Source organism: Akanthomyces muscarius, chromosome 3, assembly GCF_028009165.1.
Source record: "Akanthomyces muscarius strain Ve6 chromosome 3, whole genome shotgun sequence".
NCBI lineage: Eukaryota > Fungi > Ascomycota > Sordariomycetes > Hypocreales > Cordycipitaceae > Akanthomyces > Akanthomyces muscarius.
The window spans coordinates 4,336,118-4,358,228 of record NC_079243.1 but is presented as its reverse complement, the minus strand read 5'-3'; the positions used below and the strand labels follow the sequence as shown (position 1 = coordinate 4,358,228).

General features: G+C 55.4%; 11 protein-coding genes across 11 annotated transcripts; 6 read left to right on the top strand and 5 right to left on the bottom strand.

Moving 5' to 3' along the window:
• Positions 1-923: 923 nt before the first annotated feature.
• LMH87_002830 (uncharacterized protein) lies at positions 924-1,445 on the bottom strand (the record flags this gene model as incomplete). The annotated part of the gene is made up of 1 exon (XM_056194349.1): positions 924-1,445. One exon carries the CDS (start codon positions 1,443-1,445, stop codon positions 924-926), a length of 522 nt encoding a protein of 173 aa, XP_056051296.1.
• An 854-nt stretch (positions 1,446-2,299) lies between these two features.
• LMH87_002829 (uncharacterized protein) lies at positions 2,300-4,738 on the top strand (the record flags this gene model as incomplete). The annotated part of the gene is made up of 3 exons (XM_056194348.1): positions 2,300-2,440; positions 2,574-2,756; positions 2,807-4,738. 3 exons carry the CDS (start codon positions 2,300-2,302, stop codon positions 4,736-4,738), a joined length of 2,256 nt encoding a protein of 751 aa, XP_056051295.1.
• Positions 4,739-5,099: 361 nt separating this feature from the next.
• LMH87_002828 (uncharacterized protein) lies at positions 5,100-7,047 on the top strand (the record flags this gene model as incomplete). Its single annotated transcript, XM_056194347.1, has 3 exons — positions 5,100-5,783; positions 5,846-6,829; positions 6,892-7,047. 3 exons carry the CDS (start codon positions 5,100-5,102, stop codon positions 7,045-7,047), a joined length of 1,824 nt encoding a protein of 607 aa, XP_056051294.1.
• A 492-nt stretch (positions 7,048-7,539) lies between these two features.
• On the bottom strand, positions 7,540-7,835 carry LMH87_002827 (uncharacterized protein; the record flags this gene model as incomplete). The annotated part of the gene is made up of 2 exons (XM_056194346.1): positions 7,540-7,723; positions 7,813-7,835. 2 exons carry the CDS (start codon positions 7,833-7,835, stop codon positions 7,540-7,542), a joined length of 207 nt encoding a protein of 68 aa, XP_056051293.1.
• A 637-nt stretch (positions 7,836-8,472) lies between these two features.
• On the top strand, positions 8,473-8,907 carry LMH87_002826 (uncharacterized protein; the record flags this gene model as incomplete). The annotated part of the gene is made up of 1 exon (XM_056194345.1): positions 8,473-8,907. One exon carries the CDS (start codon positions 8,473-8,475, stop codon positions 8,905-8,907), a length of 435 nt encoding a protein of 144 aa, XP_056051292.1.
• Positions 8,908-9,295: 388 nt separating this feature from the next.
• LMH87_002825 (uncharacterized protein) lies at positions 9,296-9,817 on the bottom strand (the record flags this gene model as incomplete). Its single annotated transcript, XM_056194344.1, has 1 exon — positions 9,296-9,817. The coding sequence occupies one exon, from the start codon at positions 9,815-9,817 to the stop codon at positions 9,296-9,298; it is 522 nt and encodes a 173-aa protein (XP_056051291.1).
• Positions 9,818-10,218: 401 nt separating this feature from the next.
• Positions 10,219-14,893, top strand: LMH87_002824 (uncharacterized protein; the record flags this gene model as incomplete). Its single annotated transcript, XM_056194343.1, has 7 exons — positions 10,219-10,465; positions 10,519-11,138; positions 11,442-11,446; positions 11,522-11,566; positions 12,284-12,460; positions 12,707-12,992; positions 13,049-14,893. The coding sequence occupies 7 exons, from the start codon at positions 10,219-10,221 to the stop codon at positions 14,891-14,893; spliced, it is 3,225 nt and encodes a 1,074-aa protein (XP_056051290.1).
• Positions 14,894-15,383: 490 nt separating this feature from the next.
• On the bottom strand, positions 15,384-17,325 carry LMH87_002823 (uncharacterized protein; the record flags this gene model as incomplete). Its single annotated transcript, XM_056194342.1, has 2 exons — positions 15,384-17,106; positions 17,174-17,325. 2 exons carry the CDS (start codon positions 17,323-17,325, stop codon positions 15,384-15,386), a joined length of 1,875 nt encoding a protein of 624 aa, XP_056051289.1.
• A 1,608-nt stretch (positions 17,326-18,933) lies between these two features.
• LMH87_002822 (uncharacterized protein) lies at positions 18,934-20,075 on the bottom strand (the record flags this gene model as incomplete). Its single annotated transcript, XM_056194340.1, has 4 exons — positions 18,934-19,632; positions 19,697-19,785; positions 19,856-19,939; positions 19,997-20,075. 4 exons carry the CDS (start codon positions 20,073-20,075, stop codon positions 18,934-18,936), a joined length of 951 nt encoding a protein of 316 aa, XP_056051288.1.
• A 593-nt stretch (positions 20,076-20,668) lies between these two features.
• Positions 20,669-21,403, top strand: LMH87_002821 (uncharacterized protein; the record flags this gene model as incomplete). Its single annotated transcript, XM_056194339.1, has 3 exons — positions 20,669-20,771; positions 20,818-21,028; positions 21,253-21,403. 3 exons carry the CDS (start codon positions 20,669-20,671, stop codon positions 21,401-21,403), a joined length of 465 nt encoding a protein of 154 aa, XP_056051287.1.
• A 275-nt stretch (positions 21,404-21,678) lies between these two features.
• Positions 21,679-22,077, top strand: LMH87_002820 (uncharacterized protein; the record flags this gene model as incomplete). The annotated part of the gene is made up of 2 exons (XM_056194338.1): positions 21,679-21,946; positions 22,010-22,077. 2 exons carry the CDS (start codon positions 21,679-21,681, stop codon positions 22,075-22,077), a joined length of 336 nt encoding a protein of 111 aa, XP_056051286.1.
• Between the last annotated feature and the right edge of the window lie 34 nt (positions 22,078-22,111).

Here is a 22,111-nt window from a genome sequence, read left to right as displayed (position 1 = left end):
GCTAAAAGAAAAAGCCACGAATTCGGATTACTTCATATCAACATCAGCTATAACAAAAATTCTGACGCAAATCTCTCATCCGAGCAAGTCACGCTGTGCTCCCTCGAAGCACCCCACCAGCCCCTGTATGTTGTCAGTGAAGAACGTGCTGACGCGATGCACTGCGGCCTCGCAGCGCAGAGCGGCTTTCCTATTCCGCCGGTGCTGTTGCCGTGGTCTTGGCATTCATGCTCAACCGTCTGTCCTTCTCTCTCAGCTCTCCGCCCTCAAGACGGCGAATTTTAGACCTGAGACGCACCATCGTCGACTTGGTGTGGTGGCTCTTGTAAGCAAGATAGCCAACGGCGGCGAGAAGAAAGACAAAGGCGACGGAAAGGGCGGCAATGGCGGACTCGCCATGAGGCAGGCAGTTTCTCATGTTGTCGGGGTCGTTGGAGTTGAGCGAGCCGGGCATTTTATTGGGTATGGTGGTGGTGCGAAGCTTTGTATCGTTGATGCGGTAATTGGTAGAAAAGGGAGAGAAGCTTGTAATGCTGATGATGATGGTTGATGAGAAACGAAGAAGCATCGTGTCGTACTTATAGCTCTCAAGTCAGGCCGCATCACGACTGAGTGGCTGGTGCGGCTCGACATGAGAATGCTTTGGGTTAGAGACAATTTTCAATGGTCTTTGTTTCTTTGGTATTGTTTCAATTCGGCTTCATTGACTGGTGCTCTTCTTGGCTCTGCAAATAAAAGCCGCCAGTATAAAGCCGGGGTCTTTTCAAGACGCCACGACCACCACCCAAAAAGAATTCTAAAAAAAAGAATGGCCCAAAGCCGAAACTCGATTGTACTCCATTGATCAAAACGCCAAAAACAAAAGCCAAAGGTTAATACCAGCCATGCTCGCCGCATACTACCCGAAACTATGCCAGCAATGTTCATTTTTTGTCGCCCTGCGACTCGAGGTTGTCGCCCTGCGACTCGAGGAGCTTCTTGGCCTTGTCCCAGAGCTCAGCTTCCATGTCCCGCTCGACCTTTGTGCTGCGACTGTTGAGCCATCCAACGTCCAGGTTGCCGACGGCACCGAGCCCATTGGGCCTGAGCGATGCCTTGATCGAGGCGTTGGGGTCGGCGCGCGATGCGTTGTTGAGGTTGACGATGCCCGCCTCCTCGAGCGCCATGATCTGGCGCTTCATGCGCACGTCAATGTCGTGCAGCGCCGTGAGGAAGGCGTCGGTGGACCGAGTAAAGGCCGCGGTGGCGGCGGGCGCGTCCACCTCGACGTCCGGTCTGTTCATGTCCTCCGGGGAGCCTGCCGAGGAGGGCGTGGTGAGGGAGCTGAGGGCCGTGGCGGCGTGGCTCATGAGCTCCACGGCCGACTTGTCGACGGCATTGAGTTGGCTGATGTTTTCTTCAATGGTGAAGGGTTCATGGACGCCGGAAGACGGGCCGTCTTCCATAGCCACGTCACTTGGTGAGGTCATTACGGATCGCGATCTGGCGTTTGTCGCTGGAAGTTGGCGTTGAAGAAATGGGTTGGGTGATGGCTGTGCGACAGATGCATCTACAGTGGCGAGTGGGTGGTGTAGAGTGGGGGAACGTGCACGCGAACTAGGTATAGCCGCACATTCTTACGTGCCAAACGCCGGGTGTAAATGTTAGATAGATCAACAAATGAATAAATCAGTCATAACGTCCTATCTCGAAATTCACTGCTGCAGGCAGCCTACTCCTTGGTATCTCCTTCCTGGCGCGTTTCTGTTTCTTTGAGCATCTTGCGGCACCAACACACGTGACATATTTCCCATGCAAAGCCCTGTTCTGCGCCATGATATTCGATTAAATATCCCGAGCAATTTGTATATAAGAGACTGATAAATTTATAAGAGCCTAAAGCCATCTGATGGAACATCTGCCCCAGTGTGCCATCTGTAAAGCTTCGTGAACCAAATGCTGCGCGGCAAATAATGTGGGGCAAGTCTCGAACTGAAGTCGCTTCGCAACTCTCCATCTTTACTTTCCCTACTTCCATCAATGCGACAGATGCTCACACGCGCGCGCCCGACCTCCCAGGGGTAATCATCATTCTACGCACCCATTATCGAAGCAGACACAACTCTACCATTCGACTCTCTGCGGGACACACTGTGCGCCCGCGACGCAACGTGCATTGTACGGCACGCGAGGATTCGGGTCGCATCCCTCGCTCCAACATCAGCTACTGCCGCGCTTGACCGGGCACATCGCACCATCCCGATCGACTCGCGTTAGAAACACGACCGGAAGCTCGCCAAGCATCTCATATCTCGACAGCATGACGCAGCAAACACCAGTTCCCCCCCCAGTTTATGGCCAACCGGCCCCCACGCCGGCACCACCACCTGCAGCCCCAGCTGCCGCTGCGACAACGTCGGCGGCAGGGGGTGCCATGTCCAATCAGAACCTGAATCAAATAGTAAGTATCAGGGAAAGCGCATCGTCAAAGCAGCTCTGCCAGATGCGACGCGACGCACTACATAGCTATATGCTGGCGTTGCTGCATCATGAACCATACAGCTCCCCAGGACCATTGCTGATCAGCGCCAAAGGTTACGGACTACTTGCTTAAGAGGGGCTTTAACCGCACCGAAGAGATCTTCCGCCAGGAGTCGAAGCATCTCGGCTCAGATGGTAAGCCTATCCACCAGCCTGCGACTCTGGGGCCCAAGAAGTACGGCAAAGCATATCGGCTTCTAAAGATGTGGGTTTTCAACAACCTCGACATCTACAAGGTGCGTGATTCTGAACTCTGCGGTACTGGCCTATGTCTAACTCCAACCAGTTTGAGCTGTCCAAGCTGCTGTGGCCAGTCTTCGTCTACTCGTACATCGCCCTGGTTGAAAGTGGTTATACCGAGGACGCCAAAATTTATCTCAAAGACATGGGCCCCCAGTTCCAGACGGCCCATGCAGACGACCTCAAAACTTTTGCGACTGTCACACTACCAGCACATACCGCTGAGAACCCCGTCATTCAACTCTATAAGAACAACAAGTACAGAATCCCGCTGAACCAACATGCCACCGGGGACTTGTTCAACTTTCTTGAGCGCGAGTCCGAGCAAGGCGGGGCAGTTATCCGCCACATCCTAGTCAATCACTGCCAGATTGACTCGACACAGCGCGGTCCCATTACTCCGTTTAGCTTCGAGGCCGTCTTTCGCCGCGCCAAGAACTTGGATATGGATGACATTGATACGAAGGAGGGCGTGCCTGGTATCAAGCTGGGCCTTTCAAACAAGGATGTTCTGGATCCCGCTGCTCCTTTGCAGCTGGGGCCTTTCCCTATGGAGGCTGATTTGCGCGACGACATTCGTGCCGAAATCGAGGACGAAGAGAAGCGCAACCCCTCAGCGCCGGGTACCGCAACCCTTTTGGAAGAATTTGATCAAAAAATCAAAAAGGAAGAAAGTGACGACGTTCCGAGCCGAGCCGACCTGCCCCTACCTCCGTCGAGACCGCGAGACATTATGCTAGAGATGCAGAAGCTCCGCGAAAACAGAGACCGTTTCAAGATTGAAGGGCGGACTGGAGGCGTCGGAGTTGCTGTCAGCGCCTGCATGTTTACATTCCACAACACCCTAGGGGGCGTTGCGTGCATGGACTTTTCCGATGACGGTCAACTCGTCGCCGCTGGCACGTCCGAATCATACATCAGAGTTTGGTCCTTGGATGGCAAAGCCCTGTCATCAATGAATGCACATGAAAAGGACTCCAAGTTCAACAGCAGGAAACTGATTGGCCACTCTGGGCCTGTATATGATGTCTCGTTCTCCGACTCGGCAGCTGGCGCACCCCATCGACTGTTTGGAGACGAGGGCCAGCCGGGTGCTAAAATTGATACGAAGCCCAAGCTGCTGTTGTCTTGCTCTGCCGATGGTCAGGTTAGACTTTGGTCTCTTGAATCATGGACGTGTCTCGCCGTGTACAAGTCTCATGATGGTCCAGTGTTTCGAGCCCAATGGGGTCCTCACGGGCACTACTTCCTGAGCGGTGGCTACGACAAGACTCTCCGACTCTGGATGCAAGATCATGCTTCGCCGCAGCGCTTATTTGTTGGGCATGACACATCGATTTCGGCGCTGACCTGGCATCCTAACGGCATGTACGCATTTTCTGCCTCTGACGAAACCGACAAGTCCATCCGCATGTGGTCCGTCGTCACGGGTGCCTGCGTGCGAGTATTCCCAGGACACACCGATTATATCAGCGCTCTGGAATGCGCGCCCAACGGCAAACTCCTTGCTAGTGCCGATATTGCTGGCAACATCTTTTTCTGGGATATTGCCAAAGGTACACGCATTAAGCGGTCCCGCGGTCACGGAAAGGGTGGCATCTGGTCTCTGAGCTTTAGCGTCGAATCCAATGTGCTTGCCTCTGGCGGGCAAGATGGGACCGTTCGTTTGTGGGACGTGGAATCTCCCGCCGATCCTCAGAAGGCGGCGCAACAAGCAGGCCTTGATGCGAGTGCGCTTGCGGGTGCCGAGACTCTGAATGCCGGTCCGCAAGATGCTTCCCGAGCGGCTGGAGGCGCGACGCAGCAAGGATCCGCCTCGGCAGGCCCGGTAGGCAGCTCCAAGAAGAAGGGCAAGGAGGTCATGATCACCCCGGACCAGATCAGCGCATTCCCTACTAAGAAGACGCCAGTCACCAAGGTCAAGTTTACAAGAATGAACTTGGTAGTAGTGGGAGGCTGTTATGAGCCTGAGCGGTAAATATCATGACGCGTCAGTTTCGAGAAGACGAAAAAATTAGTTTCGCAGGATATTGTACAGGTTGCGAGTTTATGGCAGCTCGCAATTGGATCAGCTGCGGTTGTGCAGGCGTTTGGAGTCGTTTTGTAAACTAGCTAGGCAGACAACAGGTGAAGCTTATACCCCCGCGGTGCTTGCTAAACGATCTGTTGGGGAATACCGATTGAAGTAATTCTCAAATCACCATTACATTTCCTCTACATCACGATAACGTAGAACTAATATTGAGTGTCCAACACCAGATGTTAATGAGGTGGAGGAGCAGGTGGGGCGGCGCCGACCTTACGCAAGTCCTCCAGGTGACCGACCTCCACTGACGTTGATGCTCTCGGAGCTTGGTGCCTGCCATCGCTCAGCCACCACCCTTGCATCTCCAACACTCTTCTTTCCCTCAACCAACAACACACGACCCTGCCGCAAACCAATCCGTCGCGGCCGCACCAATCTCATCATGGACGTCGAGGAGTCCCCATGGGCCGACTCGAACCAGGCCACCTCGCAGGGCGACGCCCCGCCAGCCACAGGTACCTCGTCGAACACGGCGCAGGCCGGCAGCACATCCTCGCCCTCGGCAGCCCGCCCCTCGCGTGGTCCTCGTCGTCTGGTCGCCCAGCCCACACGCCTCGAGGCCGTTGAAGATCCCCTCGGCCCGCTGAGCGCTTCCAACGACGACGATGCCGGTGCTGCCGAGGCGAGACCGCCGGCCCCGCCGCAAAAGGAGCAGCTGGTGATGCGCACGACAATGCCGCCGCAGCAGGCCCAGCCTCGACGCCCGGCCGACCCGCACCGCATCGACGACGACGACGATGACTTGGATGCCGGGTCGAGAGGGCCCCGCGTGCCACCGCCCGTGGACGCTGCCCTTCCCAGCAGCAACCAAAGCGGCCAGCGACCCAGCGTCAGCGTGGAGCAGGCTTCCAAGCCGACTTTCCACATCAGTGTTGGAGACCCGGTTAAGATTGGTGACCTGACAAGCTCGCACATTGTCTATTCCGTGCGGACAAAGGTGTGCAGCTCCGGTTCTCGACATGACGAGGAACCCAGCATGACTAACACGTGTTCAACCAGACTACTTCCCGCGCCTATAAGCAACCCGAATTCGAGGTCAAGCGTCGGTACCGAGACTTCCTCTGGCTATACAACTCCTTGCACGGAAGCAATCCCGGCTACGTGGTGCCTCCGCCTCCCGATAAGCAGGCCGTCGGTCGCTTTGACAGTAACTTTGTCGAGGCCAGACGCGCGGCTCTGGAGAAGATGCTGAACAAGATTACCGCACACCCGACCCTGCAGCACGATGGCGATGTCAAGATATTCCTGGAAAGCGAAGCCTTTAATGTGGATGTGAAGCAAAAGGAGCGCCGCGACCCTCTGCCCTCGGAGAGCAAGGGTGTGCTGGGCTCGCTTGGCATCAATGTTGGTGGTGGCAGCAAGTTTGTGGAGCAGGACGACTGGTTCCACGACCGCAAGGTGTACCTCGATGCGCTGGAGAACCAGCTGCGAGGACTGCTCAAGGCCATGGAGACAATGGTCGGACAGCGCAAGATGATGGCCGAGGCCGCCGGCGAGTTCTCTGCCTCTCTGCATGCCCTGTCTACCGTGGAGCTGTCGCAGTCGCTGTCGCAACCCCTCGATGCGCTCTCCGACTTGCAGCTTACCATCCGCGACGTCTACGACCGCCAGGCGCAGCAGGACGTGCTGACGTTTGGCATCACAATTGAAGAGTACATTCGGCTGATTGGGTCTGTCAAGCAGGCTTTTGGCCAGCGCCAAAAGGGCTTCTACGCGTGGCACTCGGCCGAGTCGGAGCTGCAAAAGAAAAAGGCCACACAGGATAAGCTGCTGCGCCAGGGCAAGAGTCAGCAGGACCGTCTACACCAGATGAATGGCGAGGTGGCCGAGGCCGAGAAAAAGGTGCATCAGGCTCGGCTCTTGTTTGAGGATATGGGCCGCTGCATGCGCGCCGAGTTGGACCGCTTTGAGCGCGAAAAGGTGGAGGACTTTAAGAGCGGCGTCGAGACGTTTTTGGAGAGTGCTGTTGAAGCACAGAAGGAGGTAAGACCGCGTCCCGCTCGGCCTTTTTTTCCTTTGTGATGGATTGCTAACGCCATTTGTAGTTGATTGAGAAGTGGGAGACGTTCCTGATGCAGCTCGATGCCGAGGACGATGCGTCGGCATTCTACAAGCCCCCCGTATACCAGACTGCGAACAAGGGCACGGGCGACACGGCTATTGACCGTGCGCGGGCAAGGATGGACGAAGATTCTGATTAAAGAACAGCTACATTATCTTTTCATGGTGGTATTATTTTTCTGGCAAGGCGTTTTATGAAAATGTCTATGCTGCACGCTCGAGTTGAGTTGTAGTATTAGCTTTGCAGCTAAGACTTGTTCATTCACAGACAAGTTCCACTGCGATTGACTGATGAGAGTAGTACGCAGTATCATGCATTCAGATATTTTTTGTTCAAAAACATATCACCCGTCGTGAATTTAGAAACATCCCTTTTACTGGTCTTTTGGTGCTAGGGTCCACTGGAGCGTCGATCGATCCTAGATCAGTCGGGTGGTTCGGTGTATTGAGCAGCCCAGGTTAGATATCGATGCGATGGCCCATCCCAACTCTTTTTTTTGCACATCAAATAGTGTAACTGTGCACACTGTGCTCTAATAAACCCAGCGCTGATAAAGTGTAATTTGGTAGAAAGAGAAGATGCTTGTCAGGTTTGACGCCATACGCCGGGCGGCATGTCAAAATCAGTATGGCTAAACATCATCCAGGCAGCTCCGCCACGGGTCCAACAACGGCTTTGGTGGTGGTGACGATGCAGACTTGGGCGTTGAAACGTTGTTCTGGCAGTCGAACGTTGTTGTTTCCTCCGCATCTCGACTCTTTGTGCCAGCCTTTTTGTCCCGCGGGTAAAAGAGCCAAGCATACCGAAACGTGCCTCTATTCAGGACGGGTTAGCTGTCAACAGGATCGCTGGGCTACATACGCCTGCCTGATTATATATGCAGTTGGAAGTACATGGAGAGTACCTAAGCCTCTTGATTGTGGCCATCTGGCGGGAACTTGCCATCTGTACCCAAGTTAGGCTCCGTGCGGGGGAACCAAGATTGGCTGCGCTCGTGTAGATGCAGCGCCTCCGAACAGTCCTCATCGGTAAATAAGCAATTTATGGCGATTAAGCTGCGCTTTGCTATCAACTTGACGAAGCGGGCTGTAACTACTAGCGTCACAGTGACTGGAGGCTAGCGATTTTTAGCTGACCGACTGAGTCTCAGCCGCGGCGAAAACGCCCGACTCGTTCGGAGACAAAGCCCTGGCTGGAAAATTGCGCCGCAGTGGGGCATCCTTGTACATTGGAGGAGCCTGTCTCGCCTCGCCCCAGCCTTCAGCTGACTCGGCCGTCCTCCACGAGTCCTTGTTTCTCAAGGTACACCACCATCGCCTTTTCTTTTTGCAATTTACTCGAAATATAGCTTGCACAAAGACTACGTTGCCTATTCACACACGTCCTTTTCTTGAGGCAGTCGAATCGTCAAGCATTTTTTTACATTACTGCACGTCCGCCCTCACCCCTTTCGCCGACGCTGTCCGCTCCGAGGCCCCGCGCGCAAGTTGCGGTCGCGACAAGAACCAGTCAATTCTTTCAAGCCACGCCTGACTAAAAATTCGGACAAGAAATCTTGCCAAAAATGGATAGCATGCGCATTCTCGATCAACACATTGATAGGTCCATGTGGCCTATTGAGCCCGCCGAAGCCGCCAAATACCAGTTCATCTGGACCACCACAGCGCCGCGCAGCCACCGCGCAGAAGCAGCCGACTGCTGCTCTCGCCGACGACGACCCAGGGAGGACGATGAGTGCACGCTCACCTCGGCGTCCACAGAGTCGCGGGAAGGGAATAAGAAAGGCGCAGCGACAGCACAGAATGGCAGCGGGCTGCTGCAGGCGTGCTGGCGCAGCGTCAAGGCGCCGCGCAAACAGATGAAGAGGCTGTTGAGTACCAAGGAGAAAGCAGCGGCAGGGGAGAAGACGCAGAAGCACGACGGCGAGAGGAGATGGTCGGAGACGACGCTCGTCGAGAGCCCGAGTTGTCCAGCAGAGAGGAAGGAGGCGGAAAAGTGAAAAGCGGGCGCGCTAATTGATTATATCTGCTTTCAGTACGAGCGAGCTATTTTGTTTCTTTGCCTTGCCGTCTTTGCTCTCAAGGACCGGCGTCCTGACTTCTCTCGATGGATGCCATGGCGGCCTGTATATGAAAAACACTACGATACCCTTCATCATAATATACAGCTTTAGTCTGCATAAACCGTTATTTGCAAGCATTAACTCGCGCGTGTAAACACACCTTCTGTTCCACAGCAGAAGCAAGATACCAGTCAACCATGAGACATCATGCTTATTGAAATGGAAAAGTTATTCTATGTAAGTGTACATTGTGTTACAAGTGGGCCGCTTTCAGCAGCAAATGGCTTCTTCCAACCCAGGGCCATACCCAGTCTCCCTCCCCCGATCACTTGCGCTTTCCAGGAGGCGCCTTCTTCCGTCCGCTCTCCTTCATCGAGCCGCTGTCCTTGGGGGCGTAGCCCGCCAGCAGATCCGCAAACGCATCGCCCGTGCCCGACGCACCCGCCGTCGCGGACTCGGGCGCAGCACTCTCCTCGCCGCCTTCCTCCCCTGCGGCCGAGGCCGCGTCGAAGCCGCGGCCGAAACGCTCACGGAAGGCCGCCAGACGGCCGGCCTCGTCGAGCTCCACGTTGCGCAGCGCCTTCTCGCTCGGCTGCCACAGGAGCGAGTTGCGCGTGTCCTTGGCCGGCCGGTACAGCGGCTCGGGCGACGTGGTCCGCATGGTGTAGGTCGAGCCGTCGGAGAGGCGCACCATTTGCGTAAACTTGTAGGGGCGGCGCGGGCGCGCGATGAACGTGGCGTGGCGGGCGTGCACGCGTAGGGAGGATGTCGTCGTGGTTTGTGTGGTGGTTGTGGAAAGGAGGCACGAGGCGCGCGTGGGCGCCAGGGCGATGGGCAGTCTCGCCATATTCGGCTGTGGGCGAGGCTTTGTGCAGGTGTCGTTTGGATTGAGTGAATAACGGGTGTTTTCTTTTTTCGTCAATTGGCGATCGGAAAGGAGCGTAGATGGATTCGCAGAGGTTTTGGCTGCTGGTGTTGCTGGTGAAGCCTGAGGCGGCTCCGCAAAATTTCCTGTCCTCTCAGCTGCAGGTATCGATAAGCACCGCGACGTCGAGACCTGGGAGCTAGCTCTGCACATGAAGACTGCATGACCTCGGCGCATTGTAACACTTGGAGTTGTTCCGTGCTTCAACACTCTTTTGTACACTCAATACATCCTATTCTTTCTCTATTATCCGAATTTCACTCTCTGATTGCGCGGGTCCTCCCCACAATGGGCCGTACTATCTCATGAAGCTCTTCTCAGCAATGCGGCCTTTGTCGCACCCGTCCCATCCTATTTCCTCAACACAACTTCGCGCCGATGCATCGCGGCTGCGACAGCGGCGGTGCATGAGGCACTTTGGCATGATGCAGGTGGTGAGACGGGTGCAGGATGGACTCGGTGTGGCAATTGGCTTCTGCGACACGGTCACAGGGCGCCCGCTCTCGACGATATTGCCCAAGGAGCTGGCGCCGGTAATACAGACTGTGACCGGCCAAGGTCCTTCCTCATGTACGAAATCTCGCCCGTTGTGATTGTACCCGCCACTAATGCTGTCGTGATAGATATACAGAGCCGCGGCTTTCGACCACCAGCACCACATTCCGCGCCCTGGCATGTAGCGTCGCCATCGCCTCCGACGACCGACCTCAAGGCCCCGAATCCTCCACCCGAGCAGCTGCGCGCCGTCATGCGTCTCCTGTCACAGTCTGTCGTCGTATGCACCTCTGCCGGGCACGATAATACCCCCCGTGCGATGACCATGTCATCGTTTACGTCACTGACGCTGAAGCCCAAACCCGTCATTACTTTCAACGTGGCGACGCCGAGCCGCACTCTCGACTCAATACAGGCCAGCCGTGGATTCAATATACATGTACTATCAGGAGACTCTAGTGGTGCGGCTGTGGCGGATCACTTTACGCGAGGCAACGTTGGGGGCGACATCTTCGCGGGACTGAACACTGTGGTCCTGGAGCAGAGTGTGGGCAATGCTTCGCCGCCACTGTTACGGGGAGAAGGCGTGGTGCACGTGCTTCGTTGCAAGCTGCTGGATGACGAGCCGTCAAGAGGGCTCATCAAGGTGCGGGACCATATGATTGTGGTGGCCGAGGTGGTGGAAATGATACCAGGCGTAGAGAGCAACGAATTTGGGCTCGCCTATGCAGACCGCAAATACAGACAGGTGGGTAGTGTCATCTCCAATGACTAGACGGCGCAAAGAAAAAAGGGTAGATTGTATTTATTAGCTGTGAAGTGGAATATACATGACCACACAGTGGCATGGAAACAAGGCTGCATTGTATTTATGGGTGTTGAAGGATTACATGGCGTTGATTGGATACTGTGACCAAGTTATGAACTTGTGATACATAACGTCTGCCACATTTGTGCTGCTGGTCAGCCCTTGATCCAGGATGTGTCAGTCAGGCACCCTCAGAAGATGATGATGCCATGAAAATCAGCGGCAAGCTCTGCCACATGACAGTGGACGTAAGTGAAAGACAGGCATTGCGTTCTCTATCAAAAAAACGGGCGCTAAAAATTATTTCGTGCCACTCTTGGCAGGTTGTTTGCTCGTTGCAATGCCGTCTCAACTGACCCGATGTGGCTGTTGGTCTGCCGGCGGCGATAAGATAAGGGAAACTTTTTATGGGACCGTTTGGGGACCCTTGTGGCGGCTGTCAGCCCAGGCTGGGCGAGAAGCTTCCAGAGATGCGGGTGATGGATGAAATTACGGGTACGCAAATGCAATATGGAAGAAACGAACGGGAATACTTGTAGCAAAATGAATTGGGCATCAAAGAGGTGCAGGCGGTAAGACGTGTGCGACCCAGCCGCATCGTCAGCCTCCCCGTTTTCGGCTGCTAGCCTGGCTGCTGGCGGTTGCCTTGACCGTCTTGCAAGGCGGCGTTGTCGTTTGACGCTGGCGTTGCAGTGAATTGGATTGTTTGCCGGAACCCCGCCAGAAGGCCCAGGCTGCAGTGGGTGGCACTGCCTTGCACGGTGCTGGGCAGTTCACAGTGGCATCATCAGCCTCCCCGCCTCCCCACCGCAGCAGAGCAGCACAGGCAGGGAAGAAAAAAACCTGGCTCCCGTTTTAGCGGTGTCCCAGCCACTAACCGCTGCAGCTACAGGGGTCGAGGTGACCTTTCACCAGCCCGCGAGATGCTGCTAGAAACCTCCCCTGCGGTCCAGCTCCTTCTCGACCAATCACAGCCCCGCCAGGCGGTTGCTGTGGAAGGCACCAGCCCGTTTACTCCGTAGAATCTCATGGAAACTCTGGATAGTGGCGGGCAGGCCAAACGCAGCTGGCACAACCCTTTTTAGCTCGATCTTTTTCCTCTCCTCCGACTCTTTTTCCTCTTGGACCTTTCCTCTCCTCTCTTCATCAACCCTTTTTACATACCACATCTTCCCCTTTACCTCTGTGCTGAAAGTTCTTTGGACATATCAACGTCTAGAGCTTCGCATCTACTCTTTTCCCTTTCCATTAAAAGCGTCTAGGTGAGCTTCTGCCCGATTTGCGTTGTCGGCAGCTGGTTGGAGAGGCAGGTCTTTTATTAGAGTTTGCGGGAGCTTGGCTGGCAGCTTCACACATCTATGAGCTTGAATGGCTCATATGAACGTTGTGTTACTCCATTGATCAAGTTCACGCCGTTTGCGAAGCCGCTTTTGCCCCGCCATTCACCAGCTACCGGCCCTCGCAAAATTCTCAACATCAGCTTTTTCTCCTGCTAACGTATTCTCCAGAATCACAAACCCTTTGATACCCTTCACAATGGCTGAGACTTTCGAGTTCCAGGCTGAGATCTCTCAGCTTCTCTCCCTCATCATCAACACCGTCTACTCCAACAAGGAGATTTTCCTGAGAGAACTTGTCTCCAACGCCTCCGATGCTCTCGACAAGGTCCGCTACAAGGCGCTCTCTGACCCTAGCCAGCTCGACTCTGGCAAGGATCTGCGCATCGACATCATCCCCAACAAGGAGGCCAAGACTCTTACCATCCGCGATACCGGTATTGGTATGACCAAAGCTGTATGTGTACACTCTATATCTCGCAGTTAAAACATTTGTACTAACAACTTCTTCAGGACCTTGTCAACAACCTGGGTACGATTGCCCGCTCCGGCACCAAGCAGTTCATGGAGGCCCTCACCGCTGGTGCCGATGTCTCCATGATCGGTCAGTTCGGTGTTGGTTTCTACTCTGCCTACCTCGTCGCCGACCAGGTTCGCGTTATCTCCAAGCACAACGACGACGAGCAGTACGTATGGGAGTCTTCTGCCGGTGGTACCTTCAACATCACCGCCGACACCGAGGGCGAGCAGCTCGGCCGCGGTACCGCCATTGTCCTCCACCTCAAGGACGAGCAGGCCGACTACCTCAACGAGTCCAAGATCAAGGAGGTCATCAAGAAGCACTCCGAGTTCATCTCCTACCCTATCTACCTCCACGTCACCAAGGAGACCGAGAAGGAGGTTCCCGATGAGGACGCCGAGGAGGTTGAGGAGGTTGACGATGACAAGAAGCCCAAGGTCGAGGAGGTCGACGACGAGGAGGAGGAGAAGAAGAAGAAGACCAAGACCATCAAGGAGACCAAGGTTGAGGAGGAGGAGCTCAACAAGCAGAAGCCCATCTGGACTCGCAACCCCCAGGACATCAGCCAGGAGGAGTACGCTTCGTTCTACAAGTCGCTCTCCAACGACTGGGAGGACCACCTCGGTGTCAAGCACTTCTCCGTCGAGGGTCAGCTCGAGTTCCGCGCTATCCTCTACGTTCCCAAGCGTGCTCCCTTCGACCTCTTCGAGACCAAGAAGACCAAGAACAACATCAAGCTCTACGTCCGCCGTGTCTTCATCACTGACGATGCTACTGAGCTCATTCCTGAGTGGCTCTCCTTCGTCAAGGGTGTCGTCGACTCTGAGGATCTTCCCCTCAACCTGTCTCGTGAGACCCTTCAGCAGAACAAGATCATGAAGGTCATCAAGAAGAACATTGTCAAGAAGTCTCTTGAGCTCTTCCAGGAGATTGCTGAGGACAAGGAGCAGTTCGACAAGTTCTACAGCGCCTTCTCCAAGAACCTCAAGCTTGGTATCCACGAGGACTCCCAGAACCGCACCATCCTCGCCAAGCTCCTCCGCTTCAACTCCACCAAGTCTGGTGATGAGATGACCTCTCTCACCGACTACGTCACCCGCATGCCTGAGCACCAGCAGAACATGTACTACATCACTGGCGAGTCCATCAAGGCCGTCTCCAAGTCCCCCTTCCTTGACACCCTCAAGGAGAAGGGCTTCGAGGTTCTCTTCCTTGTCGACCCCATTGACGAGTACGCCATGACTCAGCTCAAGGAGTTTGAGGGCAAGAAGCTCGTTGACATCACCAAGGACTTCGAGCTCGAGGAGACTGAGGATGAGAAGAAGGCTCGTGAGGCTGAGGAGAAGGAGTTCGAGGAGCTTGCCAAGGCCCTCAAGAACGTTCTCGGCGAGAAGGTCGAGAAGGTTGTCGTCTCCCAGAAGCTCGGCCTCTCCCCCTGCGCCATCCGTACCGGCCAGTTCGGTTGGTCCGCCAACATGGAGCGTATCATGAAGGCTCAGGCTCTCCGTGACACCTCCATGTCCAGCTACATGTCCTCCAAGAAGACTTTCGAGATCTCTCCCAAGTCTCCCATCATCAAGGAGCTCAAGTCCAAGGTTGAGGCTGACGGCGAGAACGACCGCACCGTCAAGTCCATTGTCCAGCTCCTCTTCGAGACCTCCCTGCTTGTCTCTGGCTTCACCATTGAGGAGCCTGCCGGTTTCGCTGAGCGTATCCACAAGCTCGTTCAGCTCGGCCTCAACATTGAGGAGGATGACTCTGCTCCTACTGAGGCTGTTGCCGATGCTGGCGCCCCTGCTGCTGCCGCTGGTGACAGCGCCATGGAGGAGGTTGACTAGATCATTCAAGAGCAACAAAAAGTCGGGATTCAGGACAAGAAAAGTTCTACGGAGTTTGATATGCTTTTGAACACACGGTTGGCCGTGTGAGCCGATTTTGGCTTTTTTACGAGTTTTATTTGTTTTTCAATGATGCCATAATTTCCTCTGCGCGCTCGTCGAGGACGGCGCAAGGTGTACTTTAGCTTTCGATGATTATGAGTTAGACGAGGTAGATAAGAATGATTTCTACAACACTAGTTTCATGCCATGTGACATTGGTCTTGCAGTAGAGTTGAGAGCCAAGTCGCTTCCAGTCTGAAGTGCTACGATTGGCCGGCGGCTATTACACATCCATGTGCTCGTGCTTTCACAAGTGATTGAGCTAAGGGGGAAGAAAATATGTGTGGTAGATAGCGTTGTTGCGTTGTATGGGGTATGTAAAGCTAAACGAAAACATGATGATTCTAATGTACACTGGTGTAATGATGCTCGTGTACGTGGACGCCGGTTATAGCAGCACGTACAGGGCACAAATCATGGACAGACCCATGATCATGGAGGACCAAAAGAAGACATTGTTGAGGGTCCTCTTTCCGCGCACCCATTTCGTGCGCTGCAGCACGACAATGGGCAGCTGGAGCATCTGGGCGATGAAGCCGTAGCCGCGCAGCTTCTTGGTGATGGAGGCCATGACAATCTCGTGGCCAATGGCCGAGATGAAGAAGGTGATGGCGGTGGCGCCGCTGCGGCCCGTAAACGGCCTCGAGGCCGAGTAGACGTGGCGGCGCAGAAAGGCGTGGACGGGAATGTTCCACTCGCGGGAAAACTCCATCCAGTCGGTCGAGTTCCACCAGTCCGAGTAGAAGCGGCGGTCGGCGAAGCGCGTGATCTCGGCCATGGCGCCGAGGACGTACTCGAAGATGACGAGGAAGACGAGGAGGAAGGTGAGCATAAAGGGGAAGAGCAGCCAGGAGATGGTCTCGGCGAGGATGAGGAGCGTCTCGGAGAGGGCGGCGGACTGGGTGGTGGTGATGCTGGCGAGGCGGGACTCGGCGTCGACGAGGACGGGGAGGATAAAGTCCTCCGAGGTAATTGTAAGAAGAAAGATACAGCCAAAGACGGCGACGATCTTGGAGATGAGCGAGGTCCAGTTCACGGTGGGCATGCGCGGGTACTCGATCTCATAGCAGAGCGTCGGGCAGAGGAGGAAGTCAAAGTAGTTGGCCCAGGTCAGGTTGCACGGGTAGGTGACGTGGCCCATGGGCGAGGTGAGCTCGCGCGCGAGGGCGTCGCGGAGGAGCTCAATCTCGTCGTCCGAGTCGCACTCGTGCTGGGCGGCGGCCGCTTTCGTCTCGGCGAGCTTGCCCTCCTCTGGCTTGGGCGGCGCCGACTTGGACTTGTTGCGGCCGGTGGTGGTGGTGGGTGTGGTGGGTGTCTGCTCCTCGGTCTTGTTGCTGTGGTGCAGGTGAATGTCTTCCTTGCCGCCGACCATGTCGACGGCGATGCCGGCCTTGCTGGAGCGGCGGTTCGCCGCGGCGACGGGGTAGATGTACGGCGGGGAGCGGTCCTTTGTGCCGCGCGAGGTGGGTTCGTCGAGACGCCGCAGGCGCTTCTCCGTCTCGGAGAGGTGGCCGTTGTAGAAGGCGTAGCTGTGCATCTTCATGAGCAGCACCATGGTGTGCAGCAGCAGGAAGACCTGCGACGTCCACGTCCACTCGAGCCAGAACGGCACCGCGACCCATGCGCCCAGCCAGAGGACCTGGTAGACGCTCTGCAGGGCCATGCCGCCGCGGGCCCACGTCCAGAGGCCGCCCTGCGGCGCGGCGCGAAAAAGACGGTGCAGCGGGAGCGAGACGGCCGAGGTGGCGACCATGAGAAAGTCGGCGACGGCGAGGTGCCACAGCTTGACGGTGAAGAGGGACCATATCTCAAAGGTGAAGGGGTAGCCCGTGTCCTTCATGTGGCGCAGCATGGTGGTGATGCCCATGATGGCGAGGCCGATCCAGAAGAGGTTGAAGAAGCCGTGGAAGTCGCGGTAGTCGGAGTCCGGGTCGAGGTGGGAGAGGCGCGAGGCGAAGTCGGTCGTGGGGAAGATGCGGCGCTGCCGGCGGCTCTGCTGCTGCTGCTGCTGCTGCTGCTGTTGCTGCTGCTCGGCGCGGAGCGTCTTGCGGGCCGAGGAGATGGATTTTGTCGATGGAGGCGCATTTTCGGCGACGGGTGTAGAGCGGCCGCTGGGAAGGGAGGTTTTTGTTAGCAAAGGCAGTGCACAAGGAACCGGGGGGGGACGGGGGAACGCACCTCGTGGCGACGCTGTCGGGGTTGCTGAGGTTGCTGTCGGCAGCGGCCTCTTGCTTGAGGAGCGCGTGGGCGGCGACGACTGCCTTGCGCGGGCGCGAGCGGACAGAGTCTGCATCGCCGTTGCTGACGACGTCAATCGCCGTGGTAGCCATGACGGCCTTGGTTGACGAGGTTTCTTCTTGTGAGTTGTGTGCAGAGCCGAGTTTTGCTGACGTGGGGGTCGTTTCGAGGTTGGTGTGCTGTCTGGCCTCCCTTTTAAAGTGGACAGAGGCCGCCCCCAAGTGGCGAGTCGTGTGGTTTGCACCTTGCTGAATTGAAACGGGAGGGTCGTGGCAGAAGTAGTCTTTGAGGAGTAAAAGAGGTGAGCGGAAAGCAGGGTAAAAAATGGTATCAAAAAAAATTGAAAAGAGGAACTGCCCCCTCGGTCGAGTGGCGCTGGACCAGCTATAATATCAACAGGTCAAGCTTCCCGAAGCTCCGTTTGCTTGAGCCAATCGCACGCGCCGCCGGACGATCCGGTCCCGAGCCGAAGCTTCCAGGCTGTAATGGAGCAGGTGACGCTGTGTCAAAGAGTTCCCCGACGGATTGTTCGGAGTATTTCCTCCCTTTCTTCAATGCCGTGCGTGGGGGAGGGGGGGAGAAGGTGAAGAAAAAGGAAGGACGATGGTGGCGGTGAAATGTTTCATATAACCGGGTTGCGTAATAGACACGCCTGTCAGAGCATATTAGTAGTTACTGTTACCCTCTCTCAGCCTTGTACAGCGCATCAAGTAGTTGGAGCTAGCGGGAACAAGCGCAGGGGAATGCAACCGACAGTGAGTACCAGTAAGCTCATGGACAGTGTTGATGACGTATGGCGTCACTCGGCGCGCCCTCAACATTTTTCTTAGTTGGCAGTGGACTAGGATAAGTGGCCGTAGCCTGGCCTGTAACGTCATCATTCATCGCGATCCCACGCCACCGGTACATGCGGTGCATCCCCGTCCTCCGTCCTCCGTCGGGGCCGGAAGACGACCACGAATGTCGTCCTTCTGACCGCGACGCTGCATGTGATGTAAAAGGGCTGAACAGCGGCAGGGCTGGCTTAATTCATTGCATTAATTGATAGCCCTATCAGTAAAGGACTACCCTGCAGAACCGTTACGGCACTGCCTCAGATCCACCTGCAAGCCATCAGACGCTCCGCAGGTCCCGAAACTCTAAAAACGAAACTGGCCGTGTGTTAATTCCCGAGACTTAAATTGAGTGTGTATGCAGCTGGTTCTTTTGGGTTAAATGGCGGAATGCTCGGCACACGCCGGAGAACCGCGACGTGAATATAAAAGCTAGTATTCAGCCAATGGCGAGATGAGTAGATTTCAAGAAGAAAAAAAAAGGTTCGAGGTATTTAATGAAAGCTGCAAAGTAGTATAGAGGAAAAAATTGAATACAACCCGAAGTCAGTGCTCTTGACGAAAAAACGTAGGCAGCCCACCAAAGTTCTTGGTTCATCACCCACATCTTTCGCCTCGCCCAGACTTGACAACCGTCTAACTGTAGCACACCACACTAGAAACCTCGAACATTTTGTCTTTCATTCTCTCTCTGTTCCAACTGCTAAGCTAGTATTACCAACACTTTATAATGAATATAAAGTTTCTTTACCTTTTCTTCTCCATCTAAAGAGCTCCCTTCTTTCTTTTTCTCAGCACCTCTGGTTGGGGTTTCGGCTGCTCTTTTCGGCTGATTTTGGAGGTGCATCTTTACTTCAGTTATTGCGCTCAAAGGAATCGGATGTCGGACGCGTGCAGCCTATCGCGGGGACGTGGCACGTGTGGCTCGGCTGCCCCGGCGCAAAACTGCACCATCTGCAGCGTCCAGCGCGCCTCGAGCGCCGCCCGCATCCGCTGCGGAGCCGTCTCGCAGCTCACCGTGTAGACGTCGCCCGAGATGATGAGCTGGCCGCTGCGATTGTCATTGTCCTCTTCTCCCTCGGCCGCCGACCGCCGCAGTGGCCCGTACATGCGCCTCACGGTGTTCACGTCGATAGCGTGCACAAGGTCGTTACGCCGCGGGTCTTTGGCCTCGTCCGGCGCAAGGAGCCACTGCAGACGAAGGCGGATCAGTTCGAAGGCGTCGCCCGCTTCGCGCTCCAGCGGCTCCAGGCCTAGCTGGCCCGCGGCCATCATGGTGGCCAGCGGCTTGCTGAGGGTGATGTGATTCCAGGCGTCGCTGGTCGCGCGCCGCTCGTTGTGGCCACCGTATTGCGTCTGAAACGGAGGGTCATCGATCAGGATCGGCTCCAGGACCGCGAGGGTCTCTGGAGAAAAGAGCACCTTGGCCACGTGCCAGCGGTACTTCAGCGCGGCGCGGGCATCATAGCTACCGTCGGCGCCATAGGCGATGATGGGCAGCTGCGCAAGGTTTCGTCGCTGTCCGGATATCAAACACTCGAAAGAGTGCCGCTTGCTGGAATCAGTCTAGACGGGACGGAAAACGGACACATTAGCCTTGTAGTCTGTGTGATCGCTGCAGTGGACTTACCTTTGTGATTATATCCATGCACCTGCAGGTCAAATTGCTGCGGCTGGATCGCGCTAGTACGGCGGGAAAGTCGACATAACCATGCAAAACTGTTGTTCAGAAAATGTTAATCATCCTTGTCTCCAACATTCATCGTGTATTTTAATTTTGTGTACTTGCATTGTTCGATGAAAGGGACGCATTCATACACATAGGCCTGTGCCGTGGTCGTGTCGTCGGCCAAGATCTCGAGATCCTCCACGACTAAGTGTGACAAGAATGACAGATGCCAGGAGCAAAAGACTTTGCTGCGCCCTGTACCGTTACTGTAGAGGCTGCCTATTTTCTTAATGTGACCGATCTTGGCGGCCGTTTCCTCCTCTGGAGGCTGGAGGCTCATGTTGATGCGCTCCGGCGGGGAAAAGAAGCGCCGCAAGTGAACATGCTCTTCGACTGTTAAATCAGATGTTAGCCCAGGCCGTTCCATATAGATTTCAGAATTCTCATTGGTAGCGTCAGAGAAATCTTCCCCTGAACTCGACATCAAGGACATGATGAAACCTGCTCGTAGCAATTCGTGGTGCTACTTGGAGCTGATTCTGCAAAAGCTGCGTTTTGTGGACAATTCTTTTCTTTTCCAAAGTGGAAAACCTTTTTTTCCATCTCACAGTTATTGTCCCATGACTAATAACTTTGAGGCTGTCTCTGCCTTCAAGGTGGCGGTCGTGGCGCTCACAAAGGCAAAACTTTGTTGCTCACGACAGAGCCACCCACTGAACCTGGCGCCGCCTAAAAGTATTATATGTTTGCTCGCACCTACTAAGCCTGGGTTTGAAGTAAATCTCGGCACAAAGAAAAAAAGTGAGGAGGATCAGATCACGACGTAGACATGGCATTGTTCATAAAAACCGTCTGCGACGCAGTCGCCCGCCAATGACCAGCCTCTGAGGCGAAAGCACTCGAGGCAGATATTTCTGCCGCCGTAGACCCAACATGATTGAATCTGCCGGAGCGAGTCGTGGTCTGACGGCAAACTTCTGTCGCGTGGTGTTCCTGGGCGAGACAGCCCAGGCCCAGATCATCAACGAAGAGGGACGTCGATTACGCGCCGCACGTATCTTTTCTGACCGACCATGACTTAGAGACCACCCCCAAAGCCGTGGCACAGTCTCGCCAAGAAGTTATCAACCACGCTGGAGGGTTTTGCTACCTGGTGGACCAAGTCGTCGTGAAGGACAAGCCAATGTCCAATGCTATCATCTGCGAGGTCCATCGCGTCCTAGCCACCGGCATCAAAACCCATGCCGACGACGTCTTCCCGGGCGAGCACCGCACCCACGAAGTCGGCGTAAAGTACGGCCAATGAAAGGCCACGCTTTGTATGCGCTGGCCTGCCATCGGGCAGCGCATGAAGCAAACGTGCAAGGACCTGGCCGACGATGTCGAGAACGAACTGGAGCCGTTTGCGCTGGCGACGCGTGCCATCAGATGTTTCTGTATATCCATTGGTGATGGAAACGGCCACGTGGCGCGCATTTTGATCAATGTCGTGCTATTAAGGACGCTGAACATATCAGCGTGATTGGCACGGACAAGGGAGATGCGAAGGAGCATTTGGACATTGTGGCTGCTGGCTGCGCGTTCTCCCATACGGAGGACTTTGAGGACCGCCGAGAGGACGAAGAATCTCACCTCAAGCTGGCGGAATTTGTCAATGACTATTCATGAGGCGTGCTACCAAAGCCATATCCTTACTTGGACAATTTATTCGAGTAGTTAGTATTACAAAAATATTCTATCCGCTGCTCTAAATACCTGCGCTGTCCATGGACGGACCCTGTCGATTCAGTGTGGGGCCGATCTACAGTGGGGGAAAAAAGTTTCCAAAAAGGTGCGGTGCATATTTGCGATTCTTGCTGCTGCCACTTTTTTCTTCTTCTTCATCATCCCCTTTTCCACACCGAGTTCGCACCGTCATAGTCGGCCCAGAATAACACACAAAGATGCCTTCTGTCAAGAACCCCAACGGCCCGTCCAAGAACCGCGTCGCCGCCCGTGCGGCCAAGGTCCGCAAGGCGAGCCAGAAGCGCTCCGAGTCGAGCAAGCACAAGATTTCCAACATTGACGTGCAGCGCGGCGCCCGTCCGGGCCTCCTGCCCAACAGCGGGCCCAACGCCGCCATCAGCTCCAAGAAGGCGCGCAAGCTGCAGAAGAAGCTGGGCCACGCGCTGCGGCGCAAGATGGCGGCCGAAGGCGAGGCTGTCATGGCTGGTACGTAGAACGTGGGATGTACTTGCGTGTGAAGGAGCTCGTTGCTGACGAGAGTGGTGGTAGATGCCCCGGAAGGCGGAGAGGAAGTCAGAAAAGGACCGGACGAGACTGAGATGGACGGCATCCAGTAAGGAGCAAGAGCGGAACGACGGACGATGCGAGCTA